Source organism: Eulemur rufifrons, chromosome 30 (genome assembly GCF_041146395.1).
Source record: "Eulemur rufifrons isolate Redbay chromosome 30, OSU_ERuf_1, whole genome shotgun sequence".
NCBI lineage: Eukaryota > Metazoa > Chordata > Mammalia > Primates > Lemuridae > Eulemur > Eulemur rufifrons.
In genome coordinates, this window is record NC_091012.1 from 113,519,019 (window position 1) to 113,540,305 (window position 21,287).

At 36.1% G+C, this 21,287-nt stretch overlaps 1 protein-coding gene across 1 annotated transcript in view; it reads right to left on the reverse strand.

Moving 5' to 3' along the window:
* The window catches only part of CFAP47 (cilia and flagella associated protein 47), a 541,061-nt gene that overhangs the window by 289,192 nt on the left and 230,582 nt on the right, over positions 1-21,287 (reverse strand). Inside the window, exons 44-47 of the mRNA XM_069464301.1 lie at positions 20,002-20,116; positions 18,941-19,167; positions 15,839-16,013; positions 811-1,007 (exon numbers count right to left, since the gene is read on the reverse strand). Of these exons, the coding sequence (XP_069320402.1) occupies positions 811-1,007; positions 15,839-16,013; positions 18,941-19,167; positions 20,002-20,116 (714 nt within the window). The remainder of the gene's footprint in view (positions 1-810; positions 1,008-15,838; positions 16,014-18,940; positions 19,168-20,001; positions 20,117-21,287) is intronic.

A 21,287-nucleotide genomic window follows, 5' to 3' on the forward strand; every position in this document is an offset into this window, starting at 1 on the left:
TAGCTCACAACCTCAAACTCCTGGGCTCAAGCAATCCTACTGCCTCAGCCTACCAAGTAGCTGGGACTACAGGCATGTGCCACCATGCCCAGCTAATTTTTTATATATATGTTTTTAGTTGTCCAGATAATATCTTTCTTTTCTTTCTTTCTTTCTTTTTTTTTTTTTTTAGTAGAGATGGCGTCTTGCTCTTGCTTAGGCTGGTCTCGAGCTCCTGAGCTCAAATGAGCAGCCTGCATCGACATCCCAGAGTGCTAGGATTACAGGAGTGAGCCACTGTGTCCTGGCCCAGGCTGACTTTTGTTTGTCATGTCTTTGATAATTAAACAAATAAACCAACAAAAGCAATTTATCATTCTAAAAATCCAAAGTTCCTTACAATTACATTACCTTCTTCTATGCTATATTGTCGCTTTGACTAACAGTCAAGCTACAGTCCATCATTGTTCTCAGTAAACCCATCTCAATAAAGTGTTAGATCACAACAGAATTTGGAGTACAGTGATTTGAGAGTACATAACTCTGCTGGTTGAAGCCAGGAAGCATAGTCTTACAGTAAGGAATTGAATGATAAGGACATTGGAGTCAATTCTTTTAAGCAAAGAGATCCAGCCGAAGTGATTAATCAGGTGAGTAACATGATAACATTTATATTCAGGAAGAAATTCTGGCATCAATGTGGAGAAATAACTGATGGCAGATAATACAATTAGAAATCTGTAATAGCTCAAGATTAGAGGTTTGGAGGACTTTAATTGAGACAGTGGCAATGGCAATGAAGAAAAGTACCCCCAAAATGTTTATACATACTATTGGAATATTCTGGGTAAGTGGTTCACATGCTGGTGTTTCAAATTCAAATGTGGCCTCTGGATGTTCTTCATTCACCACTCCTTCAACATGATAGACACGCACATCGTACCTTGATGTCAACAAAATTCTACAAGGGTAGCGTCCAGGACTGAGAGGAAAAAATCGTAAAGGAACCGTAACAGATGCACCTGCAGCTATCAAAAGAATTTTAAAACAGTTTAATCATTTAAAATGGTATAAATCCTAAAAATTCATCTTGGTCAGCAATATTTAATACTGTCTGAAATTATATTGTATAACCTAGAATAGATTAGGATTCCCTGAGGTAACACGACACCTCTAAATCTCCAAGGTTTACCATGCAAGTTTATCTACAAATGAGAGTATATATCTCGCATAGGTCAGAGGAAGGTCTGCTCCATAAAGTCACTCAGGACTCCATGCTGTGAAAGATATCACAATCTTGCAATTGTACCACCTCGGTTGACAGGTCAGGGGAAGAGGAATGACTGGAAGGTTGCCCAAGAGACTTTTCAGAGCTCAGCTCAAAATTAACACCCATTACATTTAATTGGCCAGATTCTGCCACATGGCTCTATCCAGCTGAAAGGGGGCTGGGAAATAAGGCAGATATGTGGAAGATTTGGTAAGCATTGCTGTCTGCCACATTTCTGTGACGTAGGTACGCTCTGTCACATAGGAATCAAGATAATTTTCAACTTGGTCAGAAGATAGAAATAATTTTTTCATACTTAATAACCAAAGGAAGCAGAAAGAGGCATATCTAATTAACACTTCTCATAACACCTTGTTATAACATTTACCATAAGTTATTATATTATTTCTTAGGGTGTACGGGCTATCTATATTGGTTCTTTCCTTGCAAGCAACACCACTTTTTGTCTGAAGGTCACCATTTTCTTATTCTCCATAAAATGAGAAAATAGTTAAAAAAAAAAAAAAACCCTCAAAACCCGAAAGTAGGATATAGTATAAGAACATAATACAAATTTCACTGTCAATTCCAAACTATTTAAGAAATCAATGAGAAACAAATTATTAAAAAAAAAGTTTGGAAGCCTAATTCTATTCAGGGAAGTTCTCTGAAACCAAAAAAACAAATCAAGCATATCAACCAATGGACTAGACAAATGTTATGACGTTGATTGGCTATAACTTTCATTCACTCACATTTAACACCTCAAATGTTAAAGATGGCAACTGCTTTTCAAATGCACTGAGGTCTGTATCCAAGAAAACCAGTCACTGTGACAAGCACACTAACTATTCTAAATCCTTTTTTAAAAAAAATTTGAGGGTTTGTATGTATGTGTTGTAAATTATATGGTACGTGATATTTTATATTATAAAACTATATCTTATATTAAATATTAAGTAACATATATTGCATGTCTATGCTGCTACTTGTCATGTTATATATCATTTATACTATTATGTCTATATATTATATATTAAAACACACTGACAATGGATCATATTTGAAATCTATATCATATCTAACAAGTCCAAGAGTCTCAGCTGGTCTGATGAGGAAACAGTTACTCTCAAATGCTGTCAGAATGTTATTTTTATTCCATCCTATTCAAGTACAAATCTAATTTTAGAATTTTTTTTGGCAAAAAGGACTCTAGGTATATTTTATCATCTGTTGTTCATTGATTCCTTTCATTAAGAGAAGGGTATTTGGGTTGTGGCAATCTCAATAGAACAAATTAAGAGAGAGAATTAATTGATCAAACTTTCTTGCTTTAATAACAAATAAAGAAATCTTATTTTTCTCTTATATGAACAGACTGAAATAAAAATATTTAGAGTAGGTACCTTAAATTAAAGTTAATTAATTTAAAGTTATTTAATTTAAATAAATTTAAATTAAACTGTTTAGAACAGAAAATTTAAACAACTCAACAATACTTATTTTCATCAAGAATAAACAATCACTAGCTAATGCTAAACAATAATTGCAATGCACAAGTTCAATTATAAAACTTCTGTCACAAGCTTTATACATTTCCTTTTTCCTTAAAATGTTCATTTCCTAATGATCACTGAGTCTGAAAGTTAAAGCCAAGGACATCCTTAAGTGTACATTTTCCAGCTCATGAAATGTTCATGAGCAAGGACCCTAAGGAATAAACAGTGTCTGCCCCTCCCCATTACAAGTCCAAGACGAAATTCATCATAACAGCAGAATATGTGGAAATGATGGTTTTTATTTTTGAAGATGGATTGATAAAACAACATGTTTCTGTTTCCTAAACACCCAAAATAATTGTATTGATTCACATAAAAAACATAAATAGGAGTATTATCATATACTATACATAAGAAGCCACTTCTGGGTTAAGAGATTTATCCACAAGTATTTGCATCCTTGTAGATATAAACTGGCAGAGGTAGAACCATTTTGATCCTCAGAAATTTGAAAATTTAACTGGACACATTGTGCAAGCATAACATCCTTCTCTCTTAGGGACAGATTTTCTTATAGTCCTTTCTGATTCTGGACTATAGCAGATGCCATCCATGCCCTGACATGTCCCCTTTTGTTCATTAATTACTTTCATTAAGAGAGAGATATTTGGGCTGTAGTAATCTCAACAGAACAAATTAATTTATTCCCTGCAGGCTATGGATTTATGGAAAACTGTGACTTTCTGTCTGAGGGCTCTCTCTGGACACAGGATGGTACAATAAAAGCCTGCAGGAACAGTCCTGAACCAATAATGGAACAAAATGGGTGGAAAATAACCCCATTTCTTTGCCTTTTGTTTAGAATAACTCTGAGGTGAATTCTACACCAACTTTCAGAGGTCCCCAGTGGGATTGAGCCCCAATTGCCCAAAGTGGTAACCTGTTCTTTAACACCCCCTCAATTGGTTTCCTCTCTTCCTAGTCTCCCACTCCTCACCTATGCTTCCTGAAATCACCTCTCAAACTACTTGCTCCCAAGATCTGATCTCCAGGTCAGCTGTTGGGATTACCTAATTTAACACACAACCTTAGGCCCAGGAGAGAGATCTTCCTTCTAGGGCATTAGTCTGAGCCATCTCTGGCATTAGCTCTCGGCATGTGCAAAGAATACATGGGCCCAATTGGATAGGCCTATAGGGAGACCAGCCCCATCTCTGTTCCAAGTTCATGGTATACTGTAATTTGCAACCCAAAGTGCCTTGATCCTTTTTACAGTACTTCCACAAGACTATTCCCTAAGTCGGTCCTTCTGGTGGAAGACTCCTACAAGTGTGCAGTAACTAAGAGGAGGCTATTAGGAGGAAGGTGTGCACCAAGATTAGGTATGTGGGTTGAGATATCCACATACTTGAAAACGAAACCTATTACAATGCATGTTTAAGTTGAAGGAGAGAAGAGAACGGGGTGGGCACCTGGCCAGCACCCAGCTGCCCTGTGCTGTCATTTTCTAGTGTAAAACTCTGAGGAGTGCAAGAATTCCAAATTCAAACTTGACCTTCCAGGTTGCTATACAGTTATATTTGTCAAGGTGGAATAACAATGTATTCTATTTAAATATGCATTAGTTTGATTTACAACTTTTAAAATTTAGACATGGTACATAGACTTCCATTTGTACTTTTGTGCTGGGCATCACAAATGTTAGGGACAAAATAAACCTGCCCCTTCCATCCCTACCCTATGCAGATGTAGTTCATCTGGTACCTTTGCTTTACAGGTGATTTTGTCAAGCAACTATAGAAGTTTCCAGGGTTCTGTAATTAAAGATAACCAAATACATCTAAATTTATCAGATTATAGTTACTGAAGGAAATAAGACAGGATAAAAGAGAATATCTTAAAGGAAAGAACACTTAACTTTATATAACTTTGGCTATTAGAAAAAAAGTGTGATCTACAGTTTTTCAAAAACCCATAAAATATACTAGGCTATGTTCAGATCCTAGAATAGGTCATATTTTAGATAATAAGTCAATACTGCTGTTTGGGTCAGCTATCACTGCATAACAAATTATCCAAAAACTTGGTGGTTTAAAGCAACAACCAGTTATTTGTTCATAATTCTATGGCCTGAGCTCATTTAGGGTAGCTTAGCTGCTCCACATGGTTGGTACTAGCTGGGTGTTTGGACCTGTGTATATCCTGGGAATTGGCTATGGTCTTTGGACCTCAATCTTTTTGATATATTACAGAATTAACAGTGGAAAAAGAGGGAGAACCCTCATATACAAATGGTTATCGAATATGTGCCTCCTTCACATTCCTAAGTGAACAATTGGCTAAAGCAAGTCATATTGCCAATACCAGGGTCAATGAAGAAGGGGAGACTACACATAACCTGCGTATATGATGTGATCCACGTGAGCTTTTACTGTAATAGTCTACCATGTCTTAATTGCAGAGGAAGATACATGTATAAAACTGTGTGGTGACCTAAAAACGATGAAAGAAATTGAGAGTTAAAACCCTGTTTTCTAGTTTAGGTTCCTCTCTCACATTGTGTGACTTTGGGCAAATAACTTAAGGGGATTTTTTTGAAACTCAAGTTCTTAATCTGTTTAATTGCGTGGGATTTGATCAGTAGCTTTCAAACATTTTATTTCTTGACTTGGGGGCAGTGTGTCTGAACAATACCTGAGGCCGAATCTGAATATGTAAAACAAATGAAGATGGAATTGATCTGGTTGAAGTAGAATAAGAAGCCAGAAGCTCTCATTCACTTCCACAGCCTCCTATAGACAAACCAAAGTAGTTGAGAAGAATTCCAGGGCTTTATAGACTATAATTTGATTGACTAATCCTTTAGGTTTTTTTCTGCCTTAATATGCCATAATTATATGAAAACACATCAATCATGTAGAAGAGATTGCCATATAGTAAACTGGTCATTATCTCCTATAGTTAATTTTTAGGTATGTTATTAGCAAACAATAGTCAGAAGCTCTTAATTCAGAAAATGAGCTATCAAGAGTGAATAATATAATTTTAATATTCATTTATTATAAAAATATATGAATAATTATATTTTTAGAGAACTTTTTGGCCTATTTGTTAATTACACTTCCATCTATTACTGGAAAGTTTTAATACAGGTTTTTTTCTATTGTACAAGTAAAAAGACCAAATCATATGTTAATTGAAATTTTCTCCATTTTAGTTACTTTATTATGTTCTTACAGGCACATGAGCATGTGCCTCACAAATACGCTAGTAAAGTATGTGATAAAGTAAGTGATAGATTCATTGCATGCTAACAACTGCTCGTTACAGTCTCCTCACTTAATAACATAAACATGAAATGTGACCCTATGCATCATATACAAAATAAAAGGGTTCAGCAATTACAAATTTTAGAGTGTGTTTGATTTACTTTTAAAAAATTTTTCATTAGTAATATAGTTTAATATGATCCACTCAAGAAAAACCATTTTCTGAAATTGTTTAGTTGCTTAAATTGTCAAATTTATTATAAATATTTAACAAAATAACAATAATTTAAAATGATAAAGACCTATACTAATTATTGACAAATTTAATTTTTGAAATATGGTTAATATGGGTTTTATTGCTTAAAAAGAGGCTCAATTACTTTTGCTTTTCTATCACCAGGACAATCTAAAATAGTATAACATTTAAGAGTGAAAAGAAAGAAGAAAAGAGAGAGAAGGGGAAAAAGGAAAAAAAGGGAGGAAGGAAGGAGGATAAAAATAAAGAAGAGAGGGAAGTAGGAACTGTGGAAGGAAAAAGAAAAGTATTTGGGATACTAAGAGAATGGCATGTGACTCTTCTTACCTGACCAACCTCAAATGTCTGAGAGTACTGGACTTTCCTCCTTGTGAAGTTTGTAAATTTGTTTGAGTGTCTGCAAACAGGGAAGACTAGTATGCAGTTCCCTGTCTGATTCATTCTGATGGTAACTACATATCCTCTTGGGTACCCTAAAGCACAGGGGAAAAAAGGCTCTAGGCAGATGCCAAAGTACTGTAGTAGGTAAATGGCAAGGATTGCCAATTATTACCAGCACAGCCAAGCTAGGCTCAATAGCTATAGAAAAGCCTATTCTTAAATTTTGCTGTTCAGGACTAATTTTCTGTTTATCTGTCAATTATTGAGGGAGGTATAATAAAATCTGCCACTGTTAATTGAGAATTTGTTCATTTCTCCTTTTATATTCATTAATGTGCAAATATTCCAAAATAAATAAATGAATTAATAAAAAATAAATTAATGAAAAATTTTAAAAATGAATTCATTTTTGCTTTATATGTTTTGAGAATACCTGGTTAGGTGGACATAAATTCAGAATTTTTCTCTAAGTTGTATTTTCCCTTTTTAGTAAGTAGTATATTTATTTGCCTTAAAGTCTACTTATTCTAATATAATATATCTTGCCAGCTATTTTTTGACTAGTAAATATATGATTTTGGATATTTTGCCAGGTAATTTTGTAAACAGCATAAAGCTACAGTTTACTTTCCATTGTGAACAGATCACTTTTTTAGAGTTAATCTGTTTATATTTATTGTGATTAATGATATGTTTGTGTTTAACATCTCATTTTGTGCCTAACATTACCACATCCTTTCTTTAGTTCTTCTTTGTTCTTATATTCTATTGGATTCATCCAGTTTTTAAAATTTTCTTTTATACCTCTACTGGTTTAAAAATTATACATTCTGACAACCCAAAATAAGTCACTGAGGCAAAGATCTCAATCAATGTAGGTTTATTAAGCCAAAGTTTGAGGACGTGCCTGGGAAAAACACAACCCACAGAAGTATCTGTGACTGTTTTTCCAAAGCAGGATTTGGGAACTTGGGTTTTAAAGGGGACAGGCCATATAGAAAAAAAAGGAGGAGGGAATAGTCAGTGAGACAAATTGTTACATTCTTGTGAAGCCCAGGAAATGTACATTTTACATAAGGTAAGGCAAATGTTAGAAGAGAAAAAGGGAGTGAAGGAAGCATCAGGTATGTAGATATCCCTGGATAGGTGGAAGAATATTTGATCTTGTCTTTTGGCTGTTTTACACCTGAGAAGATAAACTTGTAATCAACCTTCTTAGTGTGGAATCAAATGGAATTTACTTAGAAATCTCTGGGCCCCCAAATTCATTACACCAAATGGAGAGCTAAGCCTGGGAACTGAGTCAGGCAGCACTGCCATCCTTTTCCCAAATGGATAGGTGTGACTTCACAACCTTGTGTCATAATGTTATGCTTAAGACAAATTGCCACAATGACAAAGAAAGGCCTTTTGCCACCCCAGATGGCCATCCTCACAAATTGTTTACAAGGAAATTCCTTGTTATCTTCTAAACCTTTCAGGATGTATAGCCACCCCCCCCCCCCATAAAACAAGTGCATGCCAACTGTAGCCTTAGGGTTGCAACCTAATTAAATTCTTAAGCCTGAGTTCTGTTGTCTCACACTGACAATGTGGACTACTAAACTTATCTCTACAGATGCAGAACAAAGATAAGATGAGATCAATCACTCCTCTGTCTACCTTGAGATGGCTACAATAATTGACTTTTTCCTCTACTCCCTTTTTTTTTGTCAAAGGATCACCTTATCCTATGTGAAATGTAGATTTACTGAGTATTAATTAGAGCCTCTCAAGAATGTAACCATTTCTCTTACTGTCTACCCTCTCCTTTGCTTTGTCGTACATGCCCTCTCTCCTTAAATACTGAGTTACCAAATACCTCTTTGGAAACCACAAGTCACAGATCATTCTGTCGTTTGTGCTTTTCTGGGCACACCCTTAAACTTTGGCTTTATAAACCTCAGCTGATTGTGACTCTTGTCTCAGTCACTTACTATTTGGGCTATAAATCTCTATGTTTTGTTGCCCCAAATTTTTCAACATGCATACTTCACAAAAATATGTGCTAGGGCTCAGAAACAGGTACCCCAGTTTTCTGGTAGGTGTAGATAAGTTTCTGAGGAAAAAGAAGATCATAGAACTAACCTGTTTCCTCTTTATACTCAAAATATGTTTTAATTGGATTTGAGCTTATGCAGGCTATTAAATATGTTTTTCAATCTGGCCATGTCAACTCAGTAATTAGTGGGATTCCTTATAGGATTCATGTAGACAGCTGGCTGTTATCTTTCTTTTCCATTGCTGTTGAATTTTTGAATTACTGTATGTCTTCATGGATCATTTAATGGAAAATTAGGAGAGGGCCCATTAAAGAGTTCTAGTTTACCAGCATTTTAACTATTTTAAATAGGAAGTTGTCTTTTACATGCATACTTTTTTTTAAGAAGACAAAATTTCCCAAAGAAATTTTAACTGAATAAGATTTCACTTTCTAATTAATCCCTCCATGGGGAAGGAAGCAAGGGATTGCGGACAGCAAATTAACTTTGTGTTTTGCATTTTCATTTCTGAATACCATAAGCTTTCTCTAATTGTCTTGTATTAAAAATAAAATTTTTTGAACAGAGTTGATTTTGAAGTTCTTGCAGATTAATTTACTAAGTGTTCCAATTTGTTTGAATGAACTACTAGCAAACCAATAAACAGCATGTTCTCTAGAACTCCAACTAGGGGAAAGGGCTTCTAAAATTTCTTATCAAATGCTTCTCTAAATATATCATTGCAGAGCATATGGTCATAATTGAAGAACTAATGAAAAGAATAAGAAGCTTTTTAAAAGTTTACTTTTCTTTTTTGTACTTGCAGGCTCTATGTCCATAGATATGCAATAAAAGGCAAAGTTAGTCATTTATCAAACTAAAAATATCTTATATTAAAATTATAAGGATAAAGAATATATGAAGTTTTGCATATTAAAATTATTTTGAAATGGTTGTATTATTTGACTTAAAATATTTTTTTAATAACATGGGATACAAACATGTTTCATTGTTCCATGATGCAGAGTAAGAGGAGAGAGCCTGGAGAGGGCAGAAAACCAAAATGTTAGCATAGGACATACATTGACAACTGAACTATCCGTAGGCTCTGAATGCAAGAGGACAGGTATGGGAGGGCAGCCAGAGAAAGGCATATCAGTCAAGTAACAATTATCACTGGGGTTTTCAAAGGAAGAAAGTGAGCAAGTGGCACAGAGCAAAAGGGAAATGGGTGGGGCTGATGTCAAAGAGGCCAGTTCCACAGTTAAGAAAGACCCAAAATCCTAAGTTGAGGGGACAGATTCCTGTTTGAGGGGCCTAGGGCTGTACAGAACAAGGGTGGGGGAAGAGTATAACAGTACCCAGGGAGGAGTGTGATAGGAACCAACTAGGCTTTTAAGAAATAAAGTAGAAACCTATGCCTGGGCACTAGGACACACAGGACAGAGGAAGATGCATCACAAGGTTGGGTCAGGGCTAACAGATCTAGCATCAGGTTGATATAACATGGGAGATTGATGGTCAGCACAGATGGGCCTCCAGGCCCCACTCCTGAGATGAGAATTGGCTCAGGGCCTGGGACGGAGCATTTAGGGAAAAGGAAAGGTAATCGAACATTTTCTACATTCAATGCTAGACAGTGTAACTAGTAGACTTCTTGAAAATATTAACAATAAGATAACATTTCTATATGGAATACATCTTATGTGCTTCCTCAAATTCCTTTGGTGTCACCACCTCCAGCATTCTCAGCCACTTGTCCCACTTCTGGGTTCCTCTGCCTGGGGGTGACCTATATCTTGCATCAGAAGTAATGGAGCCAACCCTTGGCTTCTGCTTTACATTCAGGCAGACAGCCCCATGTTCAGAGTTTCAGGCTCCTTTTGCCATCGTAGGGCACAGAACACTCCTTGGGGCCAGGGAATGCCACCTTAAATGCTAGGGCCATTAGGTTGCCATAGAGTTGAGCAAAAAAGAACAGGGGACAGGAGGTAAACATGCAGATAAAATTCTTTTTCTTCCCTCTCTCACATTGATTATTCAGGGGCACTTTCTTTCCACCTAGATTTTTCTGGAGACACCTGCTAAGCAATCTGTTCCATATATAGTCATGTGCCTGATAACAACTTTTTGATCAACAACAGATTACATATACAATGGTGGTCCCATAAGATTATAATGGAGCTCAAATATTCCTATTGCCCAGTGACGTCATAACATAGTATCACAGTGCATATTATGTGGTCCTGCTAGCATAAACAAACCTACTGTGCTGGCAATTGTAAAAAAGTCTAGCACATACAGTTATGTACAGTACATAATACTAGCTAATGATAATAAATGACCATGTTACTGGTTTATGTATTTACCAGCTGTTCTCAACCATTTTGTTCTCAAACCAAGGATCGGTTTCATGGAAGACAATTTTTCCATGGACTGGTGGGGGGGGGGAGGCAGAGGTCAGGCAGTGATGTGAGTGATGGGGAGTGGCTGTAAATACAGATGAAGCTTTGCTCACTTGCCTACCACTCACTTCCTGCTGTGTGGTCCAGTGGCTAACAGGCTATGGACTGGTACCAGTCCATAACCCAGGGGTTGGGGACTGAAGTATTTACTATACTATTGATTGTTATTTTAGAGTGTACTCCTTCTACCTATGAGAAAAGAAATGTTAACTGTAAAACAGTCTCAAGAATGTCCTTCAAGAGTTATTTCAGGCTGGGTGCGGTGGCTCACGCCTGTAATTCTAGCACTCTGGGAGGCCGAGGCAGGTGGATTGTTTGAGCTCAGGAGTTCGAGACCAGCCTGAGCAAGAGCGAGACCCCGTCTCTACTAAAAATAGAAAGAAATTATATGGACAGCTAAATACATATATATATATATATATATATACACACATATATATATAGAAAAATTAGTAGGGCATGGTGGCGCATGCCTGTAGTCCCAGCTACTCGGGAGACTGAGGCAGGAGGACTGCTTGAGCCCAGGAGTTTGAGGTTGCTGTGAGCTAGGCTATCGCCACGGCACTCTAGCCCCGGCAACAGAGTGAGACACTGTCTCAAAAAAAAAAAAAAAAAAAAAAAAGTTATTCCAGAAGAACCCATTGTTATCATAGGAGATGACAGGTCCATGTCTGTTATTATACTTTCCAGTGAGACAATATGTAGAGGTAGAAGATAGTGATATTGATGATCCTAATCCTGTGTAGGCCTAGGCTAATTTGTGTATGTGTGTCTTATATTTTTAATAAAAATTGTTTTAAAAGAGGTTATTAAGTATTAAATGACCAATTTCCTTAAGTACTAAGTTTGACAGTTGATAGCCCTGATATTTCACTTTGACACTTCTTTTTTTATTTTTATTCTGAAGATACATCCTCATTCTTTCAAACACATGGTTTGGCTTTATCATTAAAATGTTTTTAGAGCAATTTTTGTGAAACCATGGATAAGTTAAAAATTCATGTTATTTTTGAATATGAGTTCCGTTGTAGAACCAATGCAGTGCAGACAGCTCCAAATATCAGCGAAGCCTTTGGGAAGGATGTGGCTAGTGATCAATAGTTTGAGAAGTTCCATTCTGGTGATTTTAATCTTGAAAATGAGCCACATGGGCAACATGAGACCAAGGTGGATAATGATGAACTGAAATCTATAGTGGAGGTGAATCCAACTCAACCTACATGTGTGTTAGCAACAAGGTTTGACGTTACTATTCCAACGATATTGGACCATTTGAAACAAATCGGCAAGGTAAAGAAGGTAAAGAAGCTGGATAGATGAGTTCCGCATGTGAATTAAATGAGCATCAGAAGAGAAATCGTCTCGAAGCTTGCCTTTCGTTGCTGCTAGGACATAAAGGGGAACCATTTCTACACCGTATTATTACATGTGATGGAAAATCGATTCTTTTTGACAATTTCAAGTGTTTGGTACAATGGTCAGATAAAGATGAAGTGCTAAAACACAGTCCAAAACCAAACATTTATCAAAAAAAAGCCAATGGTGTGTGCTTGGTGGTCCAGCACTGGTATTATCCACTATAGCTTCATGAAACCTTCATGTCAATTGATTACAGTGGATGTCTACTGCAACCAATTAGATGAAATTATGAGGATGCTTGCGATGAAGCAGCTGAGATTGGTCAACAGAGACAGGCCAATCATCTTGCAAGACAACACTTGACCACATGTCACACAAACAATGCTGCTCAAATTATAGAAGCTGGACTTGTAAACTCTGTCATCCACCATATTCACCAGACCTTGCATCAATTGACTACCACTTCTTCCAGGCTTTGGACCACTTCTTGCAAGGAAAAATATTCAATTCTCAACAAGCTGTGAAAAACATCTTTCACAATTTCATTGCCACTCACTCTCCAGGCTTCTTCACTGATGGCATAACAAGCTACTGTTAAGATGGGAAAACTGTGTTGATAGCTTAGGTGCATATTTTGATTAATTGTACTGCTTCCTGTTTGAGACATAATAAACTACACTTTTGATTAGAAATTGGACATTTCATATTTAATGACCTAAATAACAATAAAGAAAAAATGTAAAAGTAGAAAAAGCTCATAAAATAAAATAAGTATAGAAGGAAAAAATATTTTATATAGCTATACAATATTTTTGTGTTTTCAGCTAAGTGCTATTACAAGAGTCAAAAATTTTTTTAAAAATTAAAAAGTTTAGAGTAAAAGAGTTACAGTAAGCTATGGTTAATTTACTCTTAAATAAAAAATTTTTATAAATTCAGTGTAGCCTAAGCATATAGTGTTTATAAAGTCTATGGGTGGATCGTTTGAGCTCAGGAGTTCGAGACCAGCCTGAGCAAGAGCGAGACCCCATCTCTACTAAAAATAGAAAGAAATTATATGGACAACTAAAAATATATGTAGAAAAAATTAGCCTGGCATGGTGGTGCATGCCTGTAGTCCCAGCTACTCGGGAGGCTGAGGCCGGAGGATCACTTGAGCCCAGGAGTTTGAGGTTGCTGTGAGCTAGGCTGACACCACGGCACTCTAGCCTGGGCAACAGAGTGAGACTCTGTCTCAAAAAATAATAATAATAATAATAAATAAATAAGTATTGGTAAGTATATGTAATTATAGAAGATAGCATAAATTAGTGAAATCACCAAAAGTGGAGTTGTAGAGAACTCTAAAACTCCATCTCTAAGTGATTAAGCTTGCAAAAACTATCAGAATTAACTCTCTCAAAATTTCAGAATCTAATAAAAAACTTACAACAATCAGGGGAATGGTTAATTAAAAAGCTGTTAAATGTTGGAAAGAGGACAATGGCATTTTAATTTATCCTCCTATTATCCCCCACTTCCAAGTTCATCAATAGCCATAGAGATGGTGGCCAACACTCCTAGTATCTTGCTAGTACCAAAGGGACAATACAGACCTTGTTACCAAAGAATCATGGTGTATAGTATATATTTTGATATCACAATGGTTCCCTTAGGGGTAAGATCAGGAGGTTAACTTTGTTTTTCTTGCCGTAGAACTTTCTTGAACCTGAAACAGCTTTCTAATGGTCTTTGTTGAAAGCATTAAGAATCAAAAAGGTTCACATAAAGTCTGTGCTATGTATCCTTAGTTATATGTTTTCTCAAAGTAAAATGCTTTAAAATTTGAATTACCCTATATAGTCAACTGTATTAATTCTTAGTTTTATTTGTAAATACATTCCAAAAAAGTGTCTATCAGTAGCAATTATCACATTGTATCATAAGAGCTACTTATCTGTTATCTGTGGGTCCCTCCAAAGGGAAGAATATGGCAACTGTCATCATTTTGCTCAAAGGAAATTGATGCTCAATAGTATCAATGAATGAATGTCTCAATAAATAAATAGCTTAGATTGATAACACTAGCTGTATTTTAAAATAGACACAGTTATACCCAGTTATCTCAAAAGGGATTAAAAAGTTATCAAAATAAGTTATTCATTTAAAATGTTAATAGCACATTGAAAAGTTGGACTTAGTAAAGATAAAAAAGACAAGATAATAACTTACAATGAAGAGTCTCAAACTGACTGCTATTAAGTCAAATATGCCATCATAGTTGTCTGGCTGTCTCAGGATTTTATTTTTATTTTTATATTATGGAATGTAGATGTTTAGACAAGACATCTACTCTCCAGTTCACCAAAGTATCCATCATCCCTGTTGCCTTAAACCAAATCTAACTCTTAAATCCTTGTTACCTGCCATGGCCACTTAGCATTTTAGCCTGGGATCTCAGCTCTCCTAGGAAGGTAAAGTGAACAGATTACCCTGTAATTTATAATTTGTAACCACCTTTTCAGGGATAGAAATTTATTATAGTTAACACAAATCTATGAGACTAACAAATGAAAACTTAACCAAACCAAATTTAGCAAAAGCATAACTTCAAATACATGATACTAGAGTTATGGGATATTCTAGGAATAGCCCTAGTGAAGAAATTACATTCCTACTATTATCAACAGCTTGAAAGAAACTGAAATAAAAAAGAAAGGTAAATCTGAATAGTTAAAATCATGCAGTCACATTGTTACATCTTACTACTTGTAATTAATGTTAGTGTATCAATATTTATATTAAATCTGGATTACACTTTCTTGATCACAGCAACAGAATAAAGGGGCATGAGGAGTACCAAATTTAAGTACACTACTCAACTAATAACAGCCCTGGTCCAGATCAAAGATAAATTACTCATAAATGAGCCATTGTTCTCCTCTGGTATGCTCTTGCCATCAACATCCTTCCTGACCTTTAGAGCCTGTGTTAGACTCAACTCCAGCACCAATTCTGTGACCAAGTTCACTCTCAAAGCAAGAGTTCACCTTCCTCAAAGTGCATTTATTGTCCTTATCAGATTACTATTCTTTAAGAAAGATAGGTCTGCAAAATTCAGTTATCAGTAATTTAGCATTCAAATTGAGTACAAAATTTAGATTAGTGTGATGCAATGTGTTGATATTTATAATCCAAAATACCATTCAATAATTGGTATTCATGTAGCTGAAACTCTCACTAATTATATTATGAACACCTTGTGAGTAAAAGAGTAATCCCTTCTTGCTTCTAACTATGAATTAACTTTATAGTTCCTGGAACACTTCTATATATTTCGGTCCCCACATTATTGATTACCTGATTTTTCTGCAGGTTTAACTCCATGAAATTGAGTCAATTTATCTTGAAGTTCTGGAATCTGAGGGATGTAGATTTTCTCGGGGATATAAAAATATTCTGGAAGGCTCAGTTCTGCTGTGTATAAAATAGACTTAGCCTTCTTCAAGTCTGAGGTATGAAAGAGCGTACCAGACTGCAAACAAACAGTAAAATTGGAATGGTAATTCTCTTAAATTTTAGCTCCAAAACACAAAAGACAGCATTATATATTTAGACTACACATTTGGGAAAAAAAATCCACCAAGGGACTGAATTTGTTCATTTTGTTATTTTTACTTAGTTTTTATTTAATTGGTGGAAGACAGTACAAACACATTTCACAGAACCAGTGGAGTCTTCCTTTAATGAGAGATGGCCAATGTCTCCTGCTCTAATGCTTGCAGTGTTGAGGAATTAATTGCCTCTAGGAAGAAAACATTCCACTAGTGACCAGCATTGAGCAAGCACTTCCCTCTTTGAGTTGAAACCTGTATTCCTTCATATCTACCCATCGGATAGATCAAATATATATACAGAATGAGTCCCTTTCTTTTACTAATGACAATTTTGTGGATTTATAAAAACAACTAGGCCCCAGCCCTCCATGGATGTCCAAAAATTCTTCTTATCAAGGTTTGATATTTTTGCCTTTTTTGACCATTACTCACATAATGTGAGTTACAACAATTCACATCCATGCATATGGTCCTTTAGACACAATCTAGTTCAACACTGTCCTCCCTAAAATAAAACACTGAAGATAAACCCAGATCTCTAAGTGTAAGTAAAGCAGGTTAAACGTGGCATTTTTTAAGGTACACCTTCAATTCAATTAAACAATGATAGGGCACAAATCATGCATAAGATGTCAAGGGATAGACAAATACACATAAGAAAAATACTTTAGATTTCTAGGAATTCACAATTACAGGAGAAAAAGATAAACATAAAAGTAAATCTAATATAAAACATAATTCATCAAATGTAATAATAAACACAAAAAGTATACTGTATTCTAAAGAGAAAGCTAAAGGAAGAGGGAGAAAAACAGAAACTACATATGTGCATATAAAAATGGGGAAAAAATGCAAACATACAAATGAACAAAATACACCTCCCTCAATCATTTTTTATCTTAATAAAATGCTTTGTCAAGGCCGGGCACGGTGGCTCACGCCTGTAATCCTAGCACTCTGGGAGGCCGAGGCGGGCGGATCGTTTGAGCTCAGGAGTTCGAGACCAGCCTGAGCAAGAGCGAAACCCCATCTCTACTAAAAATAGAAAGAAATTATATGGACAGCTAAAAATATATATAGAAAAAATTAGCCGGGCATGGTGGTGCATGTCTGTAGTCCCAGCTACTCGGGAGGCTGAGACAGGAGGATCGCTTGAGCCCAGGAGTTTGAGGTTGCTGTGAGCTAGGCTGACGCCACGGCACTCACTCTAGCCTGGGCAACAGAGTGAGACTCTGTCTCAAAAAAAAAAAAAAAGAAAAAAAGAAAAAGAAAAGAAAATGCTTTGTCAAAAGGTAGTAATGGAAAAAAACTAATTTAAAAGGAAAGGGGGAGGAGAGAGAGCTAGAGAGAAGGGGAGAGAGGGAGGGAGGTGAGAGAGTGAGAGAGAGAAAGCATACACTATGATAGGGTTAAAGTTTGAAATGGCCACTCATTGAAAATTTTTACTGTAATAGTGTCCTGAAAGTTGAACATAAACCTTCCCAAATGCATTGTTCTGTAGCAGAAGTTAAGCAGTTTGGTTTGAGTGGAAGGAACTGTCAGCTTCTTAGAATCACAGTGTAGGTAAGTTAGTCAAGAAGGCATCAAAGCCTTGGGCTTTAACATTTTTGAGCCAATCAGAACTTAGAAAACCAGGTCATCTTTAAAATACCATCATTAAATTGTTAGAAATCTGGGGTTAGGCAGGATTGATTCTAGTGTTTTGACAAATAAAAAAAGAAATAATTCCTACAATGTCAAGTATTTTGTTGAAATATGTATAAATGAAAGTAAACCTTAAGCAAGGATAAAAAACATATATAAAAATGTATGTAAGTTGGTGAAGCAGAACGTCACTGATAGCATTTAGCAAAGACCTAAAGAAATTGAGGGAGGCAGCCCTTTCTAGGAAAAGTAACAGAGGATGTTCAAAGGCCACCAGCAAGGTGGCATGTACTGAGGGGTGGCCTGAGTGAATGGACTCCTGTAGAGAAGCAGGGATCAGGGAGGAGGCAAGACTGACCAAGAGGGTCATGTAGACCATCCAAAGGATGGGCTGTGGGCTTTCATCTGACATCAGTTGGAAAGCAAGTAGAGGAATCTGCACAGAGGAGCTACGTGAGCAGGCTTGCATTTACGAGAATCACTTTGGTTGTTCTATGAGAACAGCTTGTACCTTATCTCAATCATAAAAATAGATTGTACCTTATTTTAAGCTGTAATAAAAGAGTCTATAGTAATATTAATAGTAGTAGTCATAATAATAATAACCACAATATCACGCATAAAGAGAGCATTATCATCTACCAGGTAATATGCTAGGCATTTTACAACATCATCTCAATTTTCACAAATTACCAGTATAGCCATATTAAAAATATAAAAATTGAGGCTTGAGGAGGAAGTGACCAGCCCACAATCATGTGGCTGGACAGTTCAGAATTGGGATTCGCAGTAATAAGACACCAGAGATGATCCTCCCTGGGTACACAGCAGAATATCCTAGGCAACGTTTAGAGCATTTTTCCACCTACCCCCTTGCACAGATTTATACTTAATAGTTGTGGAGTGGGCCTGGGTATTGGCACTGTTTTAAGTTCTCCAGGGCATTATAATGTGCAACCGGAATTGACAACTACCATGAATTAATGACTACACTGTAATGTCTTAAATTACATAGTAGAATGCTTTGTTTCAGATTTATTATTTAATGAGGTTAAAAAAAGAAAAAAAATCAACTGAGCTGTTTTTTCTGGAGAAAAACAGTATTCATCATTTTTCTATGTAAAATGCTATAAGTAGTAACAGTTCTATATATTTTTAAAGACAGAGTAATTTTAGTGTATCATCTGTTCTCCATTCTCACCTCAATCTTGCTCAGCCCCAGGAGTGCGATGGCCACGCGGACACTACTGCTCTCCAGAGTGCCTGTGATCAACCTTCGTTCATACTCAATATTTGACATCTGTTGCTGCGCTGCAAAAATGTAAGCCTTTTCCTTGGCTTCGTTCATCAGTGGCAATTTAAGATCCACATCTAGGATTTGATGGAGTCTGCATTTCAAATATAAAACTGGACTGTCCGTATTACACTCTAGGGGAAATAAAAAATATTCATGAATGCAATGAACATTTATGCCCTTGACATTGTTATCTAGGATGGACTTGGGAAGTTTGGAATATAAAACTGCAGTTATGGCCTTCATTAAGCAGAGTAAAAATAAATGGGTGGCACATTTCTGTTAGTTCTAATTCAGTGATTCAAGAGTAAGTTTTCAGGAATTAAAGATATTTAACTGGTATTCTCTAAGAGAATACTCTCTAAGAAAAGTTCTAGTCAAATGGTTCTTTTACAGAAACATCATCAACATACTCAAAATTTCAGTGACCACTGTGCTCATATCAGTGATAAGAAGGTAGAGGAAGCAGTAATAAACGGAAAAAAAAAAAAAAAAAGAAAAGAAAAGAAAAGAAAAAACCCGCGTCAAGGACTAGCAAGAATTGCCATGTTCTTTCACTAACAACTTCACATTTTAATGACTAATTCTTTAAAAGTCAATAATCAAGAACTAGAGGCCAGGGCAAAATTCCAGGTTACATAAAAATATGTAGATTTTTGAGAGTGCAGTAATTTCCACATTGTTTGAGAAATGAAAATTTTTCTTAAGTAAAATATTTTGTATGCTAAATTTCAATATTCATCTGAAGATTGAAAAGAAAGTTTAAAAAAAAAATCACCATTTTTTAAAATTAGCAAAATGCGGTTAGAAATAGATTTCATGCATGCTCACATAACAAAGTCAAAATGGACATTTCAAAATCTAATTACTTGCTGGAGAAACTTGCTCTGAGGAAGCTTAGGTGACCATATGAGGAATACCCCCATCCTTCAACATTATACATGAAATAAAACACATGTATACTCTACCTTCTTCTGGAATAATGTTGTAGGAAACTGGATTAGAAGGAGGATCCATTGGAAGGAAACTGGAAGGCAAAGGAAGAATACCTTTTCCTTCCAAAACATATATAAACTCTCCAATCTAAAATGCAAGCACACAATAATATTAAATTTTAAAATCTCATAAAAATATGATAAATCTTTCTGCTACTAGGAAAATCTGCATACTATAAAAATACCATTCATTGTGCTTTTCTCAGCAATATAGGTAGGCTCTAAATGGGTGGCAAATGTAATGTTCAATTATAGCATGCAACCAGAACACAAGGATTGGTCAAGAAGTTCCCAGGATTGGCATAGACAGTAGTTTATATTAATAGCTACAAATGTCCTTGGGAAACTACTATATTTAACAAACAATCAAGCAAAAATAAAGTTTCCCTTCATTCTGTAACTTATTGTTGGAGGGGAGTGACATCATTCTTACAGGGCTTGAGTCTCCAAGAGTCTATATTTTAAAGTGTAGTCTTTCAAAATGAGCATGTAAGGGTTTAAAAATCTTTTAGAACAAATAATTAGGCAGGAAGTACAAAGGGCTTTAGGAAAAAAATGAACTTTTTATCTGAGGAACGCAGGCTCCTTTTAATTATCAGGCCCAGAGAGGCATTGAAATGTGACAGCATGTGACAGTAGTTCCATCTCACTCTCCCCTTGAGCTAAATAAATAATTGAAAACACTTGCTATGTGGGCTCTAGACTGACTGATGCCAAGTAACCATAAAATGCCATATGCTGGACACCATAACTCATACACCATAGTTCAACAATGTGTAGCCAGTCACTAACCAACATTATTTCTGGAAACCAGTGAAAATTCCTGTCAAACAACTTGGTATCAGCCCCCTCTTTGTCTCCTTGTGCCTTTAAAAACCAGCTTGAAACAAAGGCTGAATGGAACACTACCCAAGGCAGGGGAAGCGTGTCTGGGCAGCGTGTCTGGGCAGCTGTCTTCACCCTTGGCCCAAATAAACTCTCTATATTAGTTTTGCCTCTAGTTTCTTTCTTTCTTTCTTTCTTTTTTTTTTTTTGAGACAGAGTCTCACTCTGTTGCCCAGGCTAGAGTGAGTGCTGTGGCGTCAGCCTAGCTCACAGCAACCTCAAACTCCTGAGCTCAAGCGATCCTCCTGTCTCAGCCTCCCGAGTAGCTGGGACTACAGGCATGCACCACCATGCCCGGCTAATTTTTTTTTTTTATATATATATTTTTAGCTGTCCATATCATTTCTTTCTATTTTTAGTAGAGATGGGGTCTC